The 21,373-nt window shown below is 39.4% G+C and overlaps 1 protein-coding gene across 4 annotated transcripts in view; it reads left to right on the top strand.

Annotated features, from left to right (window-relative positions):
• The window catches only part of map7d1b (MAP7 domain containing 1b), a 42,544-nt gene that overhangs the window by 15,076 nt on the left and 6,095 nt on the right, over positions 1–21,373 (top strand). Inside the window, exons 2-8 of one of the 4 annotated variants that reach the window (XM_058408235.1) lie at positions 4,090–4,281; positions 9,036–9,104; positions 9,277–9,297; positions 13,357–13,520; positions 14,562–14,670; positions 18,486–18,590; positions 20,930–21,049. In XM_058408235.1, coding sequence (XP_058264218.1) covers positions 4,090–4,281; positions 9,036–9,104; positions 9,277–9,297; positions 13,357–13,520; positions 14,562–14,670; positions 18,486–18,590; positions 20,930–21,049 — 780 coding nt within the window. The remainder of the gene's footprint in view (positions 1–4,089; positions 4,282–9,035; positions 9,105–9,276; positions 9,298–13,356; positions 13,521–14,561; positions 14,671–18,485; positions 18,591–20,929; positions 21,050–21,373) is intronic. The other 3 variants (XM_058408236.1, XM_058408237.1, XM_058408238.1) reach the window with 3 other exon arrangements.

Below are 21,373 nucleotides of genomic sequence, written 5' to 3'. Positions count from 1 at the left end.
TGTGTTAAAACGGAGTCTTGTGCTGTTACTCAGTGTAGATCTTGAACTCTGGAACATCTCTGTGATATCAGATCATCAACCAGACTTCCATTTCATCTCCAGAGCTGTGACACATCCAGCTGATCAGATGATCTGTCTCAACACGTCCTAAACTGTTCTGGCTGCTGCTTTATTCCCCTCTCTCTCTCTCTCTCTCTCTCTCTCTCTGTCTTTGCTTTTGTTTTGTTTTTTTCCAGCACCACGCCCAGTCACTCAGCTCACAAAGAACACAAAGGCACAACTCACTAATGAACTCCATTCCATATTCTCTCTCTCTCTCTATTTCAGTCTCTTTGTCTTTCACTCCATCGTTAGGGTGGGAGTACATCACTTTGTTTCTTTCTCTCTATTTTACTCTTTATCTCAATTTCATTATGTCTCTCTGTCTCCCCTTCACTCTTTTACCAAATCACTCTCCATAACTCTTTTACTAGTCACTAACAGTCAGTAATGCTCAGAGTCACTACTAACACTCAGAGTCAGTACTAATTGTCAGTGGCAGTAATATCAGTTAGTATCAGTAATAAAAGCTAATGTTAGTACTAAGAATCAGTATCAGTTCTGTCAGTGTCAGTACTAACAGTCAGTATCAGTACCAAAAACCTGTGTTTTCAGTACGAACAGTCAGTGTAAGCACAAAAAGTCAGTGTCATTAGTAATGGTATCATTACTAACGGTCAGTGCCAGTAATAAGTCAGTTTCAGTACTAAAAGTGTTAGTAATAACAGTCAGTATTAGCATTAACAGCCAGTGTCAGTACTAACAGTCAGTATAAGTAGTGACAGCAAGTGTCAGTACTAACAGCTAGTGTCAGTATTAACAGTCAGTTTCAGTACGTACAGTCAGTGTCAGTATTAACAGTCAGTATTAGTAGTTGCAGTCAGTATCAGTACATATAGTCAGTATCAGTATTAACAGTCAGTATCAGTATTAACAGTCAGTATCAGTATTAACAGTCAATATCAGTACATACAGTCAGTATCAGTACATATAGTCAGTATCAGTACATATAGTCAGTATCAGTATTAACAGTCAGTATCAGTATTAACAGTCAGTATCAGTATTAACAGTCAATATCAGTACATACAGTCAGTATCAGTACATACAGTCAGTATCAGTACATATAGTCAGTATCAGTATTAACAGTCAGTATCAGTATTAACAATCAGTATCAGTATTAACAGTCAGTATCAGTACATACAGTCAGTATCAGTATTAACAGTCAGTATCAATATTAACAGTCAGTATCAGTACATATAGTCAGTATCAATATTAACAGTCAGTATCAATATTAACAGTCAGTATCAGTACATACAGTCAGTATCAGTACATACAGTCAGTATCAGTACATATAGTCAGTATCAGTATTAACAGTCAATATCAGTATTAACAATCAGTATCAGTATTAACAGTCAGTATCAATACATATAGTCAGTATCAATATTAACAGTCAGTATCAATATTAACAGTCAGTATCAGTATTAACAGTCAGTATCAGTACATACAGTCAGTATCAGTATTAACAGTCAGTATCAGTACATACAGTCAGTATCAGTACATATAGTCAGTATCAATATTAACAGTCAGTATCAGTATTAACAGTCAGTATCAGTACATACAGTCAGTATCAGTACATATAGTCAGTATCAATATTAACAGTCAGTATCAATATTAACAGTCAGTATCAGTACATACAGTCAGTATCAGTATTAACAGTCAGTATCAGTACATACAGTCAGTATCAGTATTAACAGTCAGTATCAGTACATACAGTCAGTATCAGTATTAACAGTCAGTATCAGTACATACAGTCAGTATCAGTACATACAGTCAGTATCAGTACATATAGTCAGTATCAGTACATACAGTCAGTATCATACAGTCAGTATCAGTACATATAGTCAGTATCAGTACATACAGTCAGTATCAGTACATACAGTCAGTATCAGTACATATAGTCAGTATCAGTACATACAGTCAGTATCATACAGTCAGTATCAGTACATATAGTCAGTATCAGTACATACAGTCAGTATCAGTACATACAGTCAGTATCATACAGTCAGTATCAGTACATATAGTCAGTATCAGTATTACCAGTCAGTATCAGTACATACAGTCAGTATCATACAGTCAGTATCAGTACATATAGTCAGTATCAGTACATACAGTCAGTATCAGTACATACAGTCAGTATCATACAGTCAGTATCAGTACATATAGTCAGTATCAGTATTACCAGTCAGTATCAGTAGTTCTTCCCGATATCATTAATTGTGCTGCAGCACTGTCCTCTGGAGTGCCAGTTCAGCAGCACATATTAAAACACACACACACACACTGCAGTGGTGTAGAATCGGTGTTATAATGTGTGTGTGACTGTGTAATGAGGTTTAATGGATGTTCTGGATGCAGAGACACTACACTAAAGCACAGCATTACACGTATTAGTAAATACTGCAGGACTGAACGTGTGTTTATTTACCTTCAGAGCCGTCACAGATCATTCTGTCCTTCTGTTCTAGCACAGAGGAGGCGTGTCACTGCCTTCATTTACATCCTAATTCATTCCATTTACAAGTGTGTGTGTGTGTGTGTGTGTGTGTGTGTGTGCATGTGAAGCAGATGGAGCTCTGCAGTGGCAGTTTATCTTCACAGTGAAAGACCACGTGCCTGCTGTTCGCGCCGAGACAGGGAGAGAGAGAGAGAGAGAGAGCATTAAAGAGAGAGAGAGACAGAGACAGATTGAGAAAGACAGAGAGAAAGAGAGTGATAAAGAGAGACAGAGAGAGAGAGAGACAGAGACAGATTGAGAAAGACAGAGAGAAAGAGAATGATAAAGAGAGACAGAGAGAGAGAGAGACTGATCTCTCTCTCTTTCTCTCTCTCTCACTTGTTTTTGGTGGATAGAACCAGGCAGAACAGATGAGGGAGAGATGTATTTGTGAGGAATCTTCCTCTCTCTGAGGTAAACATGGCGGTGGTGTCGTGGCTCTCTCTCTCTCTCTCTCTCTCTTTCTTTCTCTTTCTATCTCTCTGAAATGTTAGTCAGAGGTTTGTGTTTTCCTCTCGCTGACGCCGTCACGTCTGAAAATAAAACACACACACACACACACACACACTCTGCGGAATAAGAAAAGAAAGCCGTAGCCTCACACGTGTTCTTGATCAAAACAGGAAGTTTGTTTGTACTCTGACCTCTATAGGGTCGAAGGTTAAGTAGCGCTAGCCTGCATGTTTTGGGGAAATTTTAACATGTCCTCTGTGGAAAATAAATAGGAAGCTAATAAACATCTATGTATAATATTTCTAATACATACATGAATGACTTTTAAATAGTCATCAATATTCCAAGTAGAACTATTTTAGAACCCGTAATTATGCCATAAACCCCTAAAGAACCCTTGAAGAACGTTTTTTCTCAAGCAAGTAGTTCAGCTAAATGTTAAACATCTGACAGAGAAGAAATAATCACCAGTACATATTAATACACACACGTTCTGTAACTGGGTTCTAACAGGAACCTTTTTTTTCTGAACAGGGTAAACAAATGCTCACATGGCTGATTACTGAGGCTGGAAAATTCTAACAGAACCAGAAAAAAATCAGACCCTGAGGAACAGGGTTCAGCGTGATGTGTTTGAAGTGAAGCCCCCTGGAAGGCAAATATCTCACTGCTGGATAGCAGAGGAGCGTGAACTGGATGCTAATGACGCGCTAACTGGATGGGAGTGAAACTGTAATGAGTTCCAAGAGCTTCAAGGGCATGAGCATGAGGAAGGAGCTGCAGTGTATCACATCGTATCGTATCATAGCTAGTACTGATTAGTGACAGAGACAGAGCAGGCTTGGTGCTTAATGTGAGCTGATATTCATTAAGGAAAGCTAACCAATCAGCAGTGGACACAGTTTGAAGCCCCGCCTCTCAGTACCATTAACTGAAAAGCTCAGTATTTTATTAGTTATCAGACATTAACATCTCTCTCTCTCTCTCTCTCTTTCCCACTCTTTTTGAATCTCTGTCTCTCTCTCTCTCTCTCTCTCATCCAGTTCTCAGTAGCTCTCCCATTGACTCGACCCAGAAGCCGGAGAAACAGAACGAGGAGCACCTCAAAGCCGACGACACCACCGTCACCGATTCCTCTCTGATCACTGACCCCCCCTCCAAAACAGAACCATGCGGGAAACCGGGCAGCAGACCCAGCACACCTGCAAACAGCGCCACCCCTCAGAACAAAAAAGGTAGTGCGTCTATTGAAACAATATTACAGCAACAGCAACACGAATAGTTAAAGTTAAAGGGAATCAAACCCAATACTTCTAAACCTTTTAGGACCTTTATTTTATTTTATATGACGGGACCAGGATTAAGAACCTGACAAATGTAGCCATAGTAACCAAGCTGGACTTATTTACACTTAAACATCTATTAGAGTACGAATCAGAGCAACACTGGTACTCTGATACTTTTAGGGGATTTGGTTTCGTTTCACTGAACACTGAACTAAACACTGCTGACGAACTTGTAACAGGAAAGATATTCTTAAACCATCCCATGATTTTTATCTGATTCCTGACGAGAATTCGAGTCCTGACAACGCTACTTGGTGGGTATGCGGAAGAGGGCAGATTGGTCTTTCCTTCGAGGGTATTCCACTGCCCTGTGATGCAGCAGGAGGAGCAGGTTTAAAATTTCTAGCTGGAAGAATGATAATAGGCGAGAGGGCAGGAAACTGACCAAGAAATAAAAACAGTGATGGAAAGAGGCAGAGCATGGGGAACACAGAGCCAGCACTTCATAATAGATTGGATTAGATTAGATAACTAATTTGAAAAGTTTTTTTGTATCACATCCAGTGTTTATTTTTATTATTAATTAATTTTATTATTATTATTACTCCCCACACCACGCTGCATTCTTCCGTACTTCAGCTCTGTCCTTTGGCTCAGTTTAGTGTCTCGGATTATCACAGTCATAAACACACAGGATGTCTGATTCTGAGTCGATTCAGAGTTTTGCTCTAGAGTTCACGCAGAAGCAGCGATGCTCACTTAGATACTCTTGGAGTGTGATTCCTGAGCCGGAGATCGTGTATACATGTGTAACGGTGAAAGTCAGTTAGCACTGAGCCGTGTGTGTTTTCTCGAGCCTCGATGTAAGATCAGACCATTCAGCTTAACCACAGCAGGAATGCGGAGTAACTGTGGCGCTCTCGGACAGTGACGAGAGGATGGCTGTTTTTCCAAACACTCCATCGTACTGCAGCACAAGACGGCGCACGCCATCGTGACTCTTCATGAATCTTCTCTCTGTTTTGCTGTAAATCCACCAGATGGTTGTGGCTCGGCGCCAAGCCGTCGTCTGTGTAGGACGGGAAGGCAGGACATGACGGCTGCAGTTTTTCAGCTGTGTGTGTGTGTGTGAGTGTGTGTGTGTAGACAAGCAATCTCAAACAGTCTGACAGTCCCAAGTGTGTTCCACTAATGTCTTAGTGAGAAGTTGCCATAGCAACAGACTGTCCCATGTTAGATTTGTGTGGTAAATCTTGCATAAGCTGCATAGGATAGCACAGAGGAACACACACACACTCGTTCTGGTGTAAACACACACATACACACACATCATCACAAGTACCTCTGATCAGTGAAACATCTGAGGGAATCGGATTAGAATCATTATGCAGGAAGGTGAACATTCGCTAACGAAGGAGGTAAAGTCACTGTTAATAAGCAGGATAAATTGCTATGATAAAGACAGAGTAGGACTAATAAAGCTAAAATTATCTAGATAGCTAGCCGACCGTTAGGAAACTGGAACCTTGAACAAGACAGTGTAAGAAATTAGACAGAGGCAGTAAACTAGGCACGAGTGAGAATATAGACACGGATGAGAGAGTAGACACAGGTGAGAAAGGAGATACAGACATGATTGAGAAACTAAATACAGGTGCGAAAGTAGACGCAGATGAGAGAGATGACATAGGTGAGATAGTAGACATAGGTGAGAGAGAAGATACATGAGAATGTAGGCACAGGTGAGAAAGATTGTGCAGGTGAGAAAGTACACAGGTATGAAGGTGTACACATGTAAGATATTAGACACAGATGAGAAAATAGACACAGTTGAGAGAAAAGATATAGGTGAGAAAGTAGACACAGGTTTGAAGGTAGACACGGGTGAGAAAGTAGTTACTAAGGAGAAAAAGGTACACACTGGCGAGAGACTAGATAGAGGTGAGAAAATAGACACAGGTGAGGGAGAAGATATAAGTGAGAAAGTGGTCACTGGTGAGAGCCTAGTTTCTGATGAGAAAGTGCACAGGTAGGAAGATAGACAAAGGTGAGAAAGTAGTTACTTTTGAGAAAGTAGACATTGGTGAGACACTGGATACAGGTGAGAAAGGAGACACAGGTGAGAGAGAAGTCATAAGTAAGAAAGTAGACACGGGTGAGACACTAGGTACAGGTGAGAAACTAGACGCAAATAAGAAATTAGGCACAGGTGAGAGAGAAGACACAGGTTAGAAAGTACAGAGGTGAGGAAGTAGACACAGGTGAGAAAGTACACAGGTGAGAAAGTAGACATAGGTGAGAAAGTACACAGGTGAGAAAGTAGACACAGGTGAGAAAGTAGACAGGTGAGAAAGTACACAGGTGAGAAAGTAGACACAGGTGAGAAAGTAGACACAGGTGAGAAAGTAGACACAGGTGAGAAAGTACACAGATGAGAAAGTAGACACAGGTGAGAAAGTAGACACAGGTGAGAAAGTACACAGGTGAGAAAGTAGACACAGGTGAGAAAGTAGACACAGGTGAGAAAGAAGTGGTTAGGTGAGAAAGTAGACACAGGTGAGAAAGTAGACACAGGTGAGAAAGTAGACACAGGTGAGAAAGAAGTGGTTAGGTGAGAAAGTAGACACAGGTGAGAAAGTAGACACAGGTGAGAAAGAAGTGGTTAGGTGAGAAAGTAGACACAGGTGAGAAAGTAGACACAGGTGAGAAAGTACACAGGTGGGAAAGTAGACACAGGTGAGAAAGTACACAGGTGAGAAAGTACACAGATGAGAAAGTAGACACAGGTGAGAAAGTAGACACAGGTGAGAAAGTACACAGGTGAGAAAGTAGACACAGGTGAGAAAGTAGACACAGGTGAGAAAGTACACAGGTGAGAAAGTAGACACAGGTGAGAAAGTACACAGGTGAGAAAGTACACAGATGAGAAAGTAGACACAGGTGAGAAAGTAGACACAGGTGAGAAAGTACAGAGGTGAGAAAGTAGACACAGGTGAGAAAGTAGACACAGGTGAGAAAGAAGTGGTTAGGTGAGAAAGTAGACACAGGTGAGAAAGTAGACACAGGTGAGAAAGGAGACACAGATGAGAAAGTAGACACAGGTGAGAAAGAAGTGGTTAGGTGAGAAAGTAGACACAGGTGAGAAAGAAGTGGTTAGGTGAGAAAGTAGACACAGGTGAGAAAGTAGACACAGGTGAGAAAGGAGACACAGGTGAGAAAGTACACAGGTGAGAAAGTACACAGGTGAGAAAGTAGACACAGGTGAGAAAGTAGACACAGGTGAGAAAGTACACAGGTGAGAAAGTAGACACAGGTGAGAAAGTAGACACAGGTGAGAAAGAAGTGGTTAGGTGAGAAAGTAGACACAGGTGAGAAAGTAGACACAGGTGAGAAAGAAGTGGTTAGGTGAGAAAGTAGATACAGGTGAGAAAGTAGACACAGGTGAGAAAGGAGACACAGATGAGAAAGTAGACACAGGTGAGAAAGAAGTGGTTAGGTGAGAAAGTAGACACAGGTGAGAAAGTAGACACAGGTGAGAAAGGAGACACAGGTGAGAAAGTAGACACAGGTGAGAAAGTAGACACAGGTGAGAAAGTACACAGGTGAGAAAGTAGACAGGTGAGAAAGTACACAGGTGAGAAAGTAGACACAGGTGAGAAAGTAGACACAGGTGAGAAAGTACACAGATGAGAAAGTACACAGGTGAGAAAGTAGACAGGTGAGAAAGTACACAGGTGAGAAAGTAGACACAGGTGAGAAAGTAGACACAGGTGAGAAAGTACACAGGAGAGAAAGTAGACACAGGTGAGAAAGTAGACACAGGTGAGAAAGAAGTGGTTAGGTGAGAAAGTAGACACAGGTGAGAAAGTAGACACAGGTGAGAAAGAAGTGGTTAGGTGAGAAAGTAGACACAGGTGAGAAAGTAGACACAGGTGAGAAAGAAGTGGTTAGGTGAGAAAGTAGACACAGGTGAGAAAGTAGACACAGGTGAGAAAGTACACAGGTGAGAAAGTAGACACAGGTGAGAAAGTACACAGCTGAGAAAGTACACAGATGAGAAAGTAGACACAGGTGAGAAAGTAGACACAGGTGAGAAAGGACACAGGTGAGAAAGTAGACACAGGTGAGAAAGTAGACACAGGTGAGAAAGTACACAGGTGAGAAAGTAGACACAGGTGAGAAAGTACACAGGTGAGAAAGTACACAGATGAGAAAGTAGACACAGGTGAGAAAGTAGACACAGGTGAGAAAGAAGTGGTTAGGTGAGAAAGGAGACACAGGTGAGAAAGTAGACACAGGTGAGAAAGTAGACACAGGTGAGAAAGGACAAATCCACCCAGCCTCGCTCCAACATTCAGTGGAAAGTTTTCCACTGTGGAAAGTGGAAAGTTTGTTCTATCAGCGGATAATTTTGCTCATTTTAATACGCCTAGTTTTCTCCACTAGGTAATAAATATATTATAATTCTAATCTTATATTATTCAAACTACATATCATACGATCAGCGCCTGAGAGATCCTCATGTCGTCTCAGGAAGTTGTTCCTCGCCACCGTCACCTCAGACTCGCTCATTATGGACACATTTATATTATTATTATTGTGAAATATACAGAATTGAACTGAATTATGATCAGCTCTGTTATTAATATGTATTAATATGCTGCATTGTATGTTTATTTGGATTCTTCTTTGCCGTAACACAGATGGCATTAGCTCGGAGCAGAAACAGAAGCTGGCTAAACAGAGGAGAGAGGAGAGATCCAAGTACCTGGGTAAGACCTCAGTCTGAGGTTCGATTCACATTACCTCAAAATATATTTACACGTGATGTCATCCGTCAGATCTGAAAATATTCCTTTTTTAAAAAAAGAAATGAAACGCTGTACAGACTAGTTATATATCTCATATCAGCTTGTTCTTTCTTCGTTGTTTTTAATGCTTCAGAACAGAGAACCCAGGAGCAAGGTAAGATACGTGACGTGACGTGATGGTGGTGGTTTTGCTTATCAAACGTTGATCATTTCAGTATAATCATTTCAATCAGATCTGTCAGTCTGATCATCTTCATGTGAATTACCGTATTTTCTGGACTGAAAGAACATTATTTTTTTATCCTCTGGTTGGTTCTGTGACCTGTACAGTGTTCTGTATGTGGAGTATTATTTAAATTAGCCTAAGTATAATATTCTGATTTATTAGGGGTTTTACGCTACTCCAGAAATTAGGGTATTTTGGTCAAATGAGAAGTTAGCACTGTTGCCTCACAGCAAGAAGGTCCTGGGTTTGAATCCTGGTTTAGAACAGGCAGGGGCCTTTCTGTATGGAGTTTGCATGTTCTCCCCGTGCCCGTTTCCTCCCACAATCTAAAAACATGTACATTAGGTTGATTGGTAATTCTAAATTGCCCATAGGAGTGTGTGTGAGTGTGTGTGGTTGTCTGTCTATATGTGGCCCTGTGATGGACTGGTGACCTGTCCAGGGTGTACCCCTGATTTTCACCCAATGTGTGCTGGGATAGGCTCCAGCAGATGACTCCAGCAGATCCCCGTGACCCTAATTAGGAATAAAGCAGGTATAGAAAATAGATGGCTGGATGGTCAAATGATCATTAATAAAAATGAGTATATAGTGAATGAAGAAGTTTCAGTAGTTTTCATCACTGGTATGAAGTTAAAATGTATTAAGTGCTTAAATGTAACCAGGTTCAAAATGATTTTTTGGTTAAATTTACAGATTTTTTAGTGCTACAGATTTAGAGTGTTTTTCAGGAGACTGATTCAGACCAGGAAAAAATTCATCTCGACTTCTACAGTAACACTAACGGGACAGACACTCCACTCCACTCACACTACACCCCAGCAGATTCAGGAGGTTTTTTCAGGGTTTAAGGATTCAGAGTGTGGTCACATGTTTCAATGATTAACGATAAATTCAATCAAATTCTGAACAGAAATGATTCCTTTTTTTCCTTAATTATTGTTAACTCTATTCATTCTTATTCAATTCAACTCAGCTGAAATCAGTTCTGTGTAACTCCAGCTCGGTTCGGTTCACCTGGATCAATTACTCAACTCACTTTGACTACACTGAATTCAGCTCAGTTCTGCTGAACTCGACTCAATTTAACTCAACTCTACTCAGCTTGGTTCGGCTAATTGAAGCCCAGCTCATTTCACCTCGGTTCAGCTGAACAAGATTCTGCTGAATTCAGTTCAGTTAAACTGAATTAAACTCCAGAAGGATCAGCGGATCTAAATTCAACTCACTTCAACTGATCTCAATTCAACTTGATAAACTCAATTCAGCTCAACTCAGTTTTTCAGAATTAAAAAAACAATTCTCAGTGCAGCTGAACTCAGGTTAAATTCACCTGATCTGAAATTTAGCTGAATTAAATAAGTCTCAGTTGAACTTAATTCAGTCGATCTCAACTTAACTCAATTCAGCTAATCTCAGTTAAATCAATTCAGTAGATCTTAATTCAACTCAATTCAGCTGAAACTCAATTCAACTCAATTCACCTTATTTCAATTCAAATTAATTCAGCTGAAACTCAATTCTGTTTATTTCAGTTCAATCAATTCAGCTGATCTCAATTTAACTTAACTCAGGTGATCTCAACTCAACTCACTTCAGCTTATTCCAATTCAACTCAATTCAGCCGAAACTCAATACGACTCGGCTCATTTCACTGAAACTCAATAGAACTCAACTCAATTCACGTGTAGCAGAACTAAATCCAGTTCTGCCTTACGCAACTCAACTGAGGTGAACTCATCTCAAGTCCACTCCATTCTCATGTCAGTCAGGTCAATTCAGCTGAACTCTACTCAATTCAGCTGAACAAAACTCAGTAATGTAACTCAATTTTAGTTCTAATGCTCATGATAGCAGTGATTTTTAGGTCTAATTTCGGTGCATCTTGAACACAGAAGCAGAAGATGTACAGCAAACAAGTATCGAGTATGAAGCAGATGATACTGAGTAGAATTTGCAGTCTGTCCACGGCATCTGCTGCTGCGTGAGGAAAGATGTTGTGCAGATGGAAAATGGTGATTGTTCTACTGTAAATAAAACCTTTTATCAAAAGATCTACAGCTGTTTCTCCTCCACATCTGCCGTGGATGTCAGATTAGATTTCTGTAGTGATCGTAGCGAATAATCCCCTGAGTATTTAAAATGATCGCGTTTGTAATCGATCATGTAATTTAATTCTGTAGATAGAAAGCTTTTATGTATTCGAGGTTTCAGACTGACAAGCTGAAGAGAAAACAAAAGTGGGCAGAGCCATGTACAAGGTTAAGACATGACTGACAGCCTTGTGATGTTAGTGGAGACTCACATGAAGCACCCATATATATTTCTCAGCCATATTAAGATTTTCAGACAGAATTCCCTCTTTGTCCATCGGTCTGCCCGCTCCTGACGTTTATCAGCTGTTAGAGGAACTAAAAACTCCATAAAAACCCAACATCTAGCTCTTCTAGCGCCGCAATGCAGTCCTTTTAAAATCTTCACGCTCCACAAAGCCCTTTATCTTTCTTCAGGGGAGCGAGAATCCCAGCAAACGTACGGCAGAAAGCCGACTCTGCTCAGCAAGATGAAAGGGAATATTTTAACACCCATAAACTCTGTTCTTCTGTTCCTCTGTTCACCCACGCTGTTTACTTTAGCTCAGAGCGGCTAAGCTAACAAGGATTACTGTGTTTTGTCCTGGCGATAATCTCTAATATTCCACAATATGATGATTGTGTAAAACGTTCCGGAATTTTAAAAAAATGACGAACGGAAATGAAGATAGATGTCGTGTTACGGCTAATATTTCTATAGAATTAGACCAAAATTGAAGAATTCTGAGTTCTGATTGGTCCAGCGGTTTTGATCAACATTTGAGGGATGGTGTCTCCAGTGTCAGTCTCTATAAATGATCACTCCATGTGCTCTATAGTTTCATTTTATCCTGTTAGCCATTCTCCTTCCAGTTATCATGCTAGCTATGGAGGAGGCTTGCTAATTAGAACACTGGCTAATCAGCAAGACAGCTAGCAGGATGTGGCTGTGTAGAGTTGAAAAGATTTAAAATCTATGTCTGTTATGTCTTCCTCATACCGTCCTGCCTCTTATTGGAGACGTACGCAGTTACACGCTCGTAACAGGAAGTCCACGCGGAAACAGGATAGACCTGCGGAGGGAAACACAGTAAAATAAGAAGCTCGGGTGAACTGAACTTCCTGTAAATCAAAGCAGTTCCTCAGGGAGCTTCGCATTCCTCAGTCCCATCTGGCCTGACCCCAGTGTGTGTGTGTGTGTATTGTGACGGTTCATGTGCTGGAAAACAGGAAATACCACTATGGCATATCAGATTTTTTTTCTCCTTCAAGGAGAATACCAGCAGCTGCTTCACAGCATGGTGGGGAATGTAAATAAAGAAACTTGATGGCTTTTTAATCGTTATTTGATCATGAAGTGAAAGTGGAAGTGGGACAGCCATCAGGCAGAAAGACGAGGTTTTATTTTCTCTCATTTGCAGTCGTCTCGGTCAGGGGTGCGCTAAGCTCGGAGCATTCGGTGTGATCGCGATCCGGGACGGCGCAGTTAGCAAAATCCTTCTGGGTTAAAAGTAATTATCTGACATTAACGAACCATGATGCTATAAAACTATATATGAGTTATCATGCTGTAAAGCATCAAATCCAATGAGTTCCTCTGATACTCTGGTGGGCGTGGCCTGATGTTTCTTCAGTTTCTCGCTCACAGGTTTATACTGTGCTCAGAGAAAAGTCGGTATTCCTTCTTCTCGTTATGTCATATACAGTAAAACTGTCTTTACTGAGGTCGTTGGCGCCTCTTAGCTTGTTTTGCTAATCCAAGCTCTATCTCTAATCTCAACATGAAGACAGTTATCAGATCAGGGAGTTCAGATGCTGTCTGGTTGTGGCATCATGTAAAAGTGTTTGTGTTTTCCTCTGTGTGTGTGTGTGAGGTTATAACGATAGCACCATATTTCCTCCTCTTCCTCGTCAGCGATGAAGAAAGCTCAGTGGCTGGAGAAGGAGGAGAAGGCTCGGCGTCTGAGGGAGAGTCAGCTGGAGGAGAGGAGGAGGAGGCTGGAGGAGCAGAGACTCCGGGCGGAGAAACGCAGAGCACTCCTGGAGGAGAAACAGAGACAGAAACTGGAGAAGAACAAGGTGAGGGCTTTTGCCTCTTCTCTTCACTTTAACACTGGAGTGGTTTTTACTTTTATTATATGGCATTATCATATTTTTTTTCAACAACGTCACTGTGTTAATTTTTTTTGTAGTATTTTAGTGAGCTTTAATTTATTAATTTATTCTTTTTTTTATTTTTTCTTCAGGCCTGTTTTATTTATTAATTATTATTTATTTATTTTCTTATTTATTTATTACATTTTATTTATTAATTCTTAATATGTTTTTTTGGTACTATTATCCCCCTTCACTACCTTTTATTCCTATAGATGTGTGTTTTATTTTTATGTGATTTTTTTTGTCTGATTTTGTTCTTATCCAGTAGTCTGCCTTTCTCAATTGTTTTAGCCTGTTTTCTCTATTTTTCTGCAGGTTTTAGTTTCTTTTTTTAATCCTTTAGTCTTTTTACTTGTTTTTTCTGTTTTTTTAACATGCTTGTTATTTATTTATTTATTTTTATACATTTTTAGTGAAGCCCATGTTTTTTTTTCTTTTGTTTTTTTTTCTGTCAGGTTTTTTTTGTCTTTTTGTCAGTGTGTGTCAACCTTTTTCTTTTAATTTTTTTTCTTATTTGTAAAAAGTCAGTCTGAACTTTTACTCTCTTGTTATTTAGTTTACTTTTTTGTTCTTTTTGCCTGCTTATAAATATTTAATTAAGGCTTATTTGTGAAGACAGTAAAAATTGTTTTGCTTTCTTTTTTTTCTTTTTTTTATATTTTAGTCTTTTTCTTTTTTTAAAATGTGTTAAATTGTTAACCATTTTTTAAAAGTTTTAGTCATTTTTTATTTTACTTTTTATTTTTTAGTCTTTTTTAGTTTGCTTTTTATCTGTATTTTTACAGATTTTCCATTATTTTCTCATTGTTTGTCATTTTATTTATTTAATTTTTTTTATCTTCAACTCCTTTTTTATTACTACAGACATGTGACCATTACACACTATTATTATTATTTTTATTTTTATTGTTGTTAAATGTGCTGTGAAAGCTGACTGGTGTATGTGTGTGTGTGTGTGTGCAGGAGAGATATGAGTCAGCTATCAAACGTTCGACTAAGAAGACGTGGGCTGAGATCAGACAGCAGCGATGGTCCTGGGCTGGAGGACTGAACCAGACGTCTCGCAGAGAGAGTGAGTGCTTTCACTATTAATGATCATCTCAATAGAAGGACGAGGGAGAGGAGAGGATTAGCATATATTTGTACACACACACACACACACACACACACTGGCTTCACTATCATTATCACCATCTCCACCAGCCAGTCAACTGGTTCAGACCCAGTAGCTTCATGACGTGAACATTTTTGTGTCATTGCTGAGAGTTAAGCTAAGGTTCTTCCAAAGACCTGGAGATCTCTTCACCTCCTTCTTCCTCCTCCGTACTCACTGAACAGGTTCGCCTAAAAGTTCCTCGCTAACAGTCATCTGGCGATTAACATGGCTGAATGAACAACAGTTAGATTTTAATGTTAAATTGTTTTGTTTTGTTAGTAGTGTCACTTCAAGCTGAGACGTTTGACTAGCGCCTTGGACTTTCTGAGCTAAGATCTCTGGCCCTGTAGCTGGTCTCTGGTTTGATGAGCTGCTTTTAACTGAATAATGTAGATAAATGTGTGTAATTGGATAAAATACTACAGTTTAGGAAGCTGGAGTCACTGAATTATGGCCCTCTGTTTATTGGAGGTGTGACGATATTTTTTCAAGTCAGATCATTTAACAGAAGTACTTTCCTGGGGCTGAGTTCAGAGCATTGTCCAGCTGCTGTAGATGGAGGTGGGAGATGCTGAAATATGACCATGGAGTGCTGGTGTACATTCTTAGACATGTTGGTTTCTCTTGGATTATTTGGATATTTACTGTCTCCTGTGTGTGTGTATGTGTGTGTGTGTGTGTGTGAGGGCAGTGAGATGCTGGTTGTAATGCTGTTGCATATGCTTGGTGGTGTGGTTGGTGTGTGTGGTGTGTGTGTATGCGTGTGTTTGTTTGTGAGGGAAGTGAAATGCTGAGGGTATTTAGTTTTGGTTGCAATGCTGTTGTACATGCTTGGTGGTGTGTGTGTGTGATAATGAGGGCAGTGAGATGCTGAGGGTATTTAGTTTTGGTTGTAATGCTGTTGTACATGCTTGGTGGTGTGTGTGTGTGATAATGAGGGCAGTGAGATGCTGAGGGTATTTAGTTTTGGTTGTAATGCTGTTGTACATGCTTGGTGGTGTGTGTGTGTGTGTGTGATAATGAGGGCAGTGAGATGCTGAGGATATTTAGTTTTGGTTGTAATGCTGTTGTATTTGCTGTGTGGTTGTAGAGTGTGTGTGTGTGTGTGTGTGTTTACAACATTCGATTCTGGGACTAACTGTGAATAATGGGCCTCATTTATCTTTTAGTGAAGTTGTGTGTCTAAAAAAGTTGACATAGTTCTCATTTTCTTTAACCTCACATGTGGATAAATGACAATGAATAATCCAGCGTGTTCACCGGTCAGCTGTTTTACATTAAACCTAGACGGTGTAACTTGAGGTCATTCATCAGAAATCATAGGATTTTCAGTCGAGGTTCACATATCCATTACTAGAGTTTCATGGATAATACTTTTTGGCAGGGTATATGCTCCTGCTCAAATAATTTCGTCACCATTTGGATGAATGAGGCCCGATGTTTAACCAGTTGGTTGTTAAATAAAGTATTTTTGTCACTGATTACAAAAATACAGTTTTCCTGAATGTCTTGATGTATCGTTATACATACTGTAGTTTTGCCTTTTCACTCATCTATACCTCCCTGTTCTCCCTTATTTGTAACACCATCACTATAGAATGAGCCGTTTCAATACAACATTAGCTTAAGTTCGGTTTCTTTAGTACCAGTACTTCTTTAGTTCTAGTTTCTTTAGTACCCTAAAGTTTTCTGGACGTTGGTGTATTACCAAACTAACCTTCTTACCAGAGTAACATCAAATTCAGCTTTAATCTATTTGTAAAATTGGCACTTATCATTATCAGTAATTTATTAGCGAACAAAATACATATCCCTGTTGAAGTTTTTACTCACATGCTGAGAAATTAAGTTGCAGTGATTATAGACTTTAAGAGTGGAGCTTACTCTTAATGCAGATTCCTTTTCAAAATAATAATAATAATAATAATAATAATAATAATAATAGCTATTAAAAAACATTTGAATATGAATATAGATTGAAGGTAATCACAAACCAAAAGAATAACAAAACCAATTGTGGAAAATGTGGAAATTTAGCTTAAAATATTGAGAGAAAATGCTGGAAAAAACAATTACCTCAAATATCGATTACCTCAGAGATTCCTAGGAAAAGGCTAAGAACAACTGTGTACAAACAAAATTTACCTAAAGAATTAGCTATATTGAGCTTATTAGAAAGTAATGGTAGAATAAAAATATTTAAGCAGAACATTTACCATAGATGAGTTGGGGAATTTCAAAGAAAAGGCCACAGCAATGACTATTTTTTTTTCTCAGTTCATTTTCTATATTTAGTTAATAGAGATTAGCATTTACCTCAGATGTGTAGGTAAATTCCTGTGAAAAGTCTTAGTGTAACAGCTATGTGCGAGCCAAATTTACCTCAGGTATTAGCTATATTTAGCCACTAAGACAGTTACCTCAGATATGTTGGTAGATGTATAGGAAAAGGTTTGCTATAACTAACCAACTATGTGCTAGCTAAATGCACCGGAGAAATTAACTATATTTAGCTTTATGACAGTAAAAATAGAACATAAATGTGGAGAAGGCCAACATTTACCTCAGTGACTAAACATAAATGTGATCAAAACATTCACTTCAAGTATTAGCTATAATTATCTAATAAAATATAGAATAAAACAAAAAATGTGGGCAATATCAACATTTACCTCAGATGAGTTGGTAAATTTCAAAGAAAAGGCTTAGTATGACTAGACAACCATGTGCTAACTAATTTTTACCTCAGATATTAGTCAAAATTAGTCATAGTGTTACCAATAGCTAATTTTACCTCAGCTATTTGCTATAATTACTCAAACTGTGAACTATAGTTAGCTAATAGTGAGTAAAAAGAGAAAAAACGTGGAGAACTTCAACAATTACCTCAGATATTCTAATAAATTTGTGGAAAAGGCTTAGAAAATGAACTGTGTGCTCACTAAATATATTAGTGTTATTAGCTGTAATTAGTGTTACCTATACCTTTTGTCTAACATTTGCCTCATATATTAGTTATTTTTATTTATACTATAAACTATATTTAGCTAATAGACAGTGAAAATTGATCAAAAATGTGGGGAAGATCAACATTTACCTCAGATATGTTGGAAAATTGGTTGGAAAAGGCTTAGCATGCCTAAACAACCTATCTGCTAGCTAAATGTACCTCAGTTATTAGCTATAATTAGTCATAGTGTCATCAGTAACTTATGAAGATCAATATTTTCCTCAGATATGTTGGAAAATTGGTTGGAAAAGGCTTAGCATGCCTAACTATGTTCTAGCTAGATTTACCTTGGTTATTAGTGATATTTAGGTATATAACTAATAACCGAGGTATTTTTTTAGCATGTAGTTAACGAAAATGCTAGACCGATCAGTATTTTCTCACGGAATCAAAACACCTAGCACTGATTGCTTTCCTGTACTTCCGTGTGTACAGGAAATTCCGATTTCCGAAGTGGTGAATATGACAGGAGTGTGCTGTTCATGTGGAATATTTATGTGAATAAAGCGATTGTGTATTATGAACCCGTGGGAGATCTGGTACACTTCTGAGTATGAAGTGTGGTGTTTTCAGGCAGTACTGAGATACTGTGAGTCAGCTTCCAGGACATCCTGATGGCGTAGCTCCAACATCCGGCTCAGTTTCCTTCCCTCGGTATGAACTTCTGGGTTCCTCTGTGTGTGTTTATGTGTGTGTGTGTGTTGCGTTCTCTCCGGTGCAGGCAGATGTTCGTCTTCCACCGTAAACCTGCCACGGCAGACAGAGCCTGTCATTAGCAACAGGCTGTCCAAGTCATCTGCGACGCTGTGGAACTCGCCCAAACGAAGTAAGCTCGAGCAGCGTATGTGTCCCCCCCCCACCACCACTCCTCCCCTTCAGACTCCATCTTTATTTATAAATCTTTTTTTTTCGTGTTATTCCGGTGACCTTCCTGCCTGCCCGCCTTGCTTGTGCCTGGTGACCTGTGGTCATTCTCACAATCAATCCCTTTTCTCCCTGTGTTGCATCGTGGGTAATTTTGCGTTCCTCATCAGCCCACACATCTCTAATCTCATGGCTTGAGGTGGTTTGGCAGTGGCTCTTTGTGGTTGTGTTGGTGGTAGTGGTGGTGGTGGAGGTGGTGCTTTTTGTTGTTGTTGTTTGTTGTTGTTGTTTTTTGTTTTATTTTCATGAGTCACTTGCTTTTCCACCGTCGTGTTTGTTTTGGGTCGTCCCTCTCCCCGAGTGTGTGTGGCGTGTGCAGTGCTGGAATGTGACTGAATTATAAATGATGAATATCAAATGTGTTATAACACATTAACAAGTAACTGGGATGTTACTAAGGATTAATAACACGCTCCATAACAGTGAGAAGAGTAATGATGCAAGTGTGTGTGCTGACCGTGGATCAATACTCAGACACACAGGGTCATCACGGGAGTGTCCACAATCATGAACAGGAACACTGTTATATACAGAGTGTTAAAGACAGACTGGGAGGTTTTATAAAATAACACACACTGGGGCGTGAAGTGACACAACACTGAGCGGATCACTGTCACCACCCCAAAGTCTGTTATTTTATCCTTCTTTCTTTCTTTCTTTCTTTCTTTCTTTCTTTCTTTCTTTCTTTCTGCCTGTCTTTCTTTCTTTCTTTCTTTCTGCCTGTCTTTCTTTCTTTCTTTCTTTCTTTCAAAAAACCCCACACTGTCATTTTACAGAGAATTTAAAGTTAAAGAATTCATCTGTTCTCTTGAATAAATACAAAACTACAAATTATGAGCACACACACACACACAAACATTATGTAGGTACAGCATCTGTACAGCTGGATGTCTTGCTGCAGTGAAGGGGAAAAAACAGTTGTTGCTTAGCAACACAGGGTTGTGCAGAATAGCAGCCCATAGCTGATGACCTTGAATAGGTTTATTGCTCCTGCGTAGACATGGATCATTTGCTTTTAAAGTACAGTGTGTGTGTGTGTGTGTGTGTTGAGAGAGTAAGGCTGTATAGGGAATAAGCTGATTATATTTTTAATTAAAGCCATCCATTTGTGATTCGTTCTACTCCTGTAATGTTCCTTTAAAAATTCTCTATATCGCCTTGTGGTAGATCGGGCTATCACTTAAGTTAGCCCCACCCAATCTTAGAATAGAGCTACTTAGCCCCACCCACTAGTAGAACAGAGGTACTTAGCTCCACCCACTAATAAAACAGAGCGGCTTAGCTCCACCCACTGTTTGAACAGAGCTGCTTAACTCTACCCACTGTCAGAACAGAGCTGCTTAGCCCCACCCACTAATAGAGCAGAGCTGTTTAGCCCCGCCCACTGTTAGAAAAGAGTTGCTCTTAGCTCCACCCACTGGTAGAGCAAAACTACTTAGCCCGATTGACAGAGCTGCTTAGCCCCACGCACTATTACAACAGAGCTGCTTAGCTCCACCCACTATTAAGAACAAAGCTGTTTATCCCCACCCCCTTTAATGTAAACATTATCCTTCAGAATATATTATTGTAAAAAGAGCAGCAGTCTGGACAGTTATTAAAGAGTTACGAGGCTAATGGAGCTAACGTGTAATGGAAACTTTATTATTATTATTATTATTATTATTATTATTATTATTATTATTATTATTATTATTTCTGTGAGCTAGTGGTCAATCCCAAACACAAACTGAAGAGTAGTATGTGATTGATCTTTAAACGACAAAATAACCGTGTTCATAAATCTCATATCAGTCACATATATAACAATATCACATCCATACACACACACACACACACACACACTTAAATTTACAGATTTAGACTGTGTCCACTCTAATACATTTTTACTCAGCTCTGAGTTTTTGTACACACTAAAGTTGCTGGGATTTTGTTTGTTTGTTTGTTTGTTCACACAATAGTCTGTACAATATCTTTCGAAACTTTTTTTGCACAAAAAGTTGGGAACCGCAAATATCTTTTTACACATATCATAATTCAGAAGTGTGTGCTGAATTCAGATCATATGCTGGTTAGAAGAAATCACTAGGGAGGAGCGTGTCTGTGTGTGTGTCTGTGTGTGTGTGTGTGTGTGTGTATGTGTGTGTGTGTGTGTGTGTATGTGTGTGTGTGTGTGTATGAGAGAGAGAGTTGGTGCGTGTTGTAGTGTGTGTGGTGACTAACAGCGCCCTCTCCTGGCAGCTCGTAGCCTGCGCCTGAGCCCATGGGAGAGTCGCATCGTGGAGAGACTCATGACCCCCACACTGTCCTTCCTGGCCAGAAGCCGCAGCGCAGCCACACTCCTGAACAGCAGCGACCCAAGTGAGTGGAACACACACACACTCACACACCCACCCACACACACACTCACACTGACACACACACACAGTTAATCTTTGCAGATATTCTGATACCTAAGCATGTTTTATGTTTCAAGCTACATGCATTTATGAAAATGTCTTATCAGATATGCCTTAATTTGCATAATTAATAAAATTAAAAAATCTAATTAATTAATCTAATAAATGGTCTGATTAACAGTTAAATATCAGACCATGGAGCTACTCAAAGTTGTGTAGTATCAGATAAAATTATAAACAGCTAGTGGAGTTTAAATCAGCTGTAAACTTTGAGTCTTATACATTC

Source organism: Hemibagrus wyckioides, linkage group LG14, assembly GCF_019097595.1.
Source record: "Hemibagrus wyckioides isolate EC202008001 linkage group LG14, SWU_Hwy_1.0, whole genome shotgun sequence".
In the NCBI taxonomy this organism is placed as follows: domain Eukaryota; kingdom Metazoa; phylum Chordata; class Actinopteri; order Siluriformes; family Bagridae; genus Hemibagrus; species Hemibagrus wyckioides.
The sequence above is the reverse complement of the archived record's forward strand: the minus strand, read 5'-3'. Positions and strand labels throughout refer to the sequence as shown.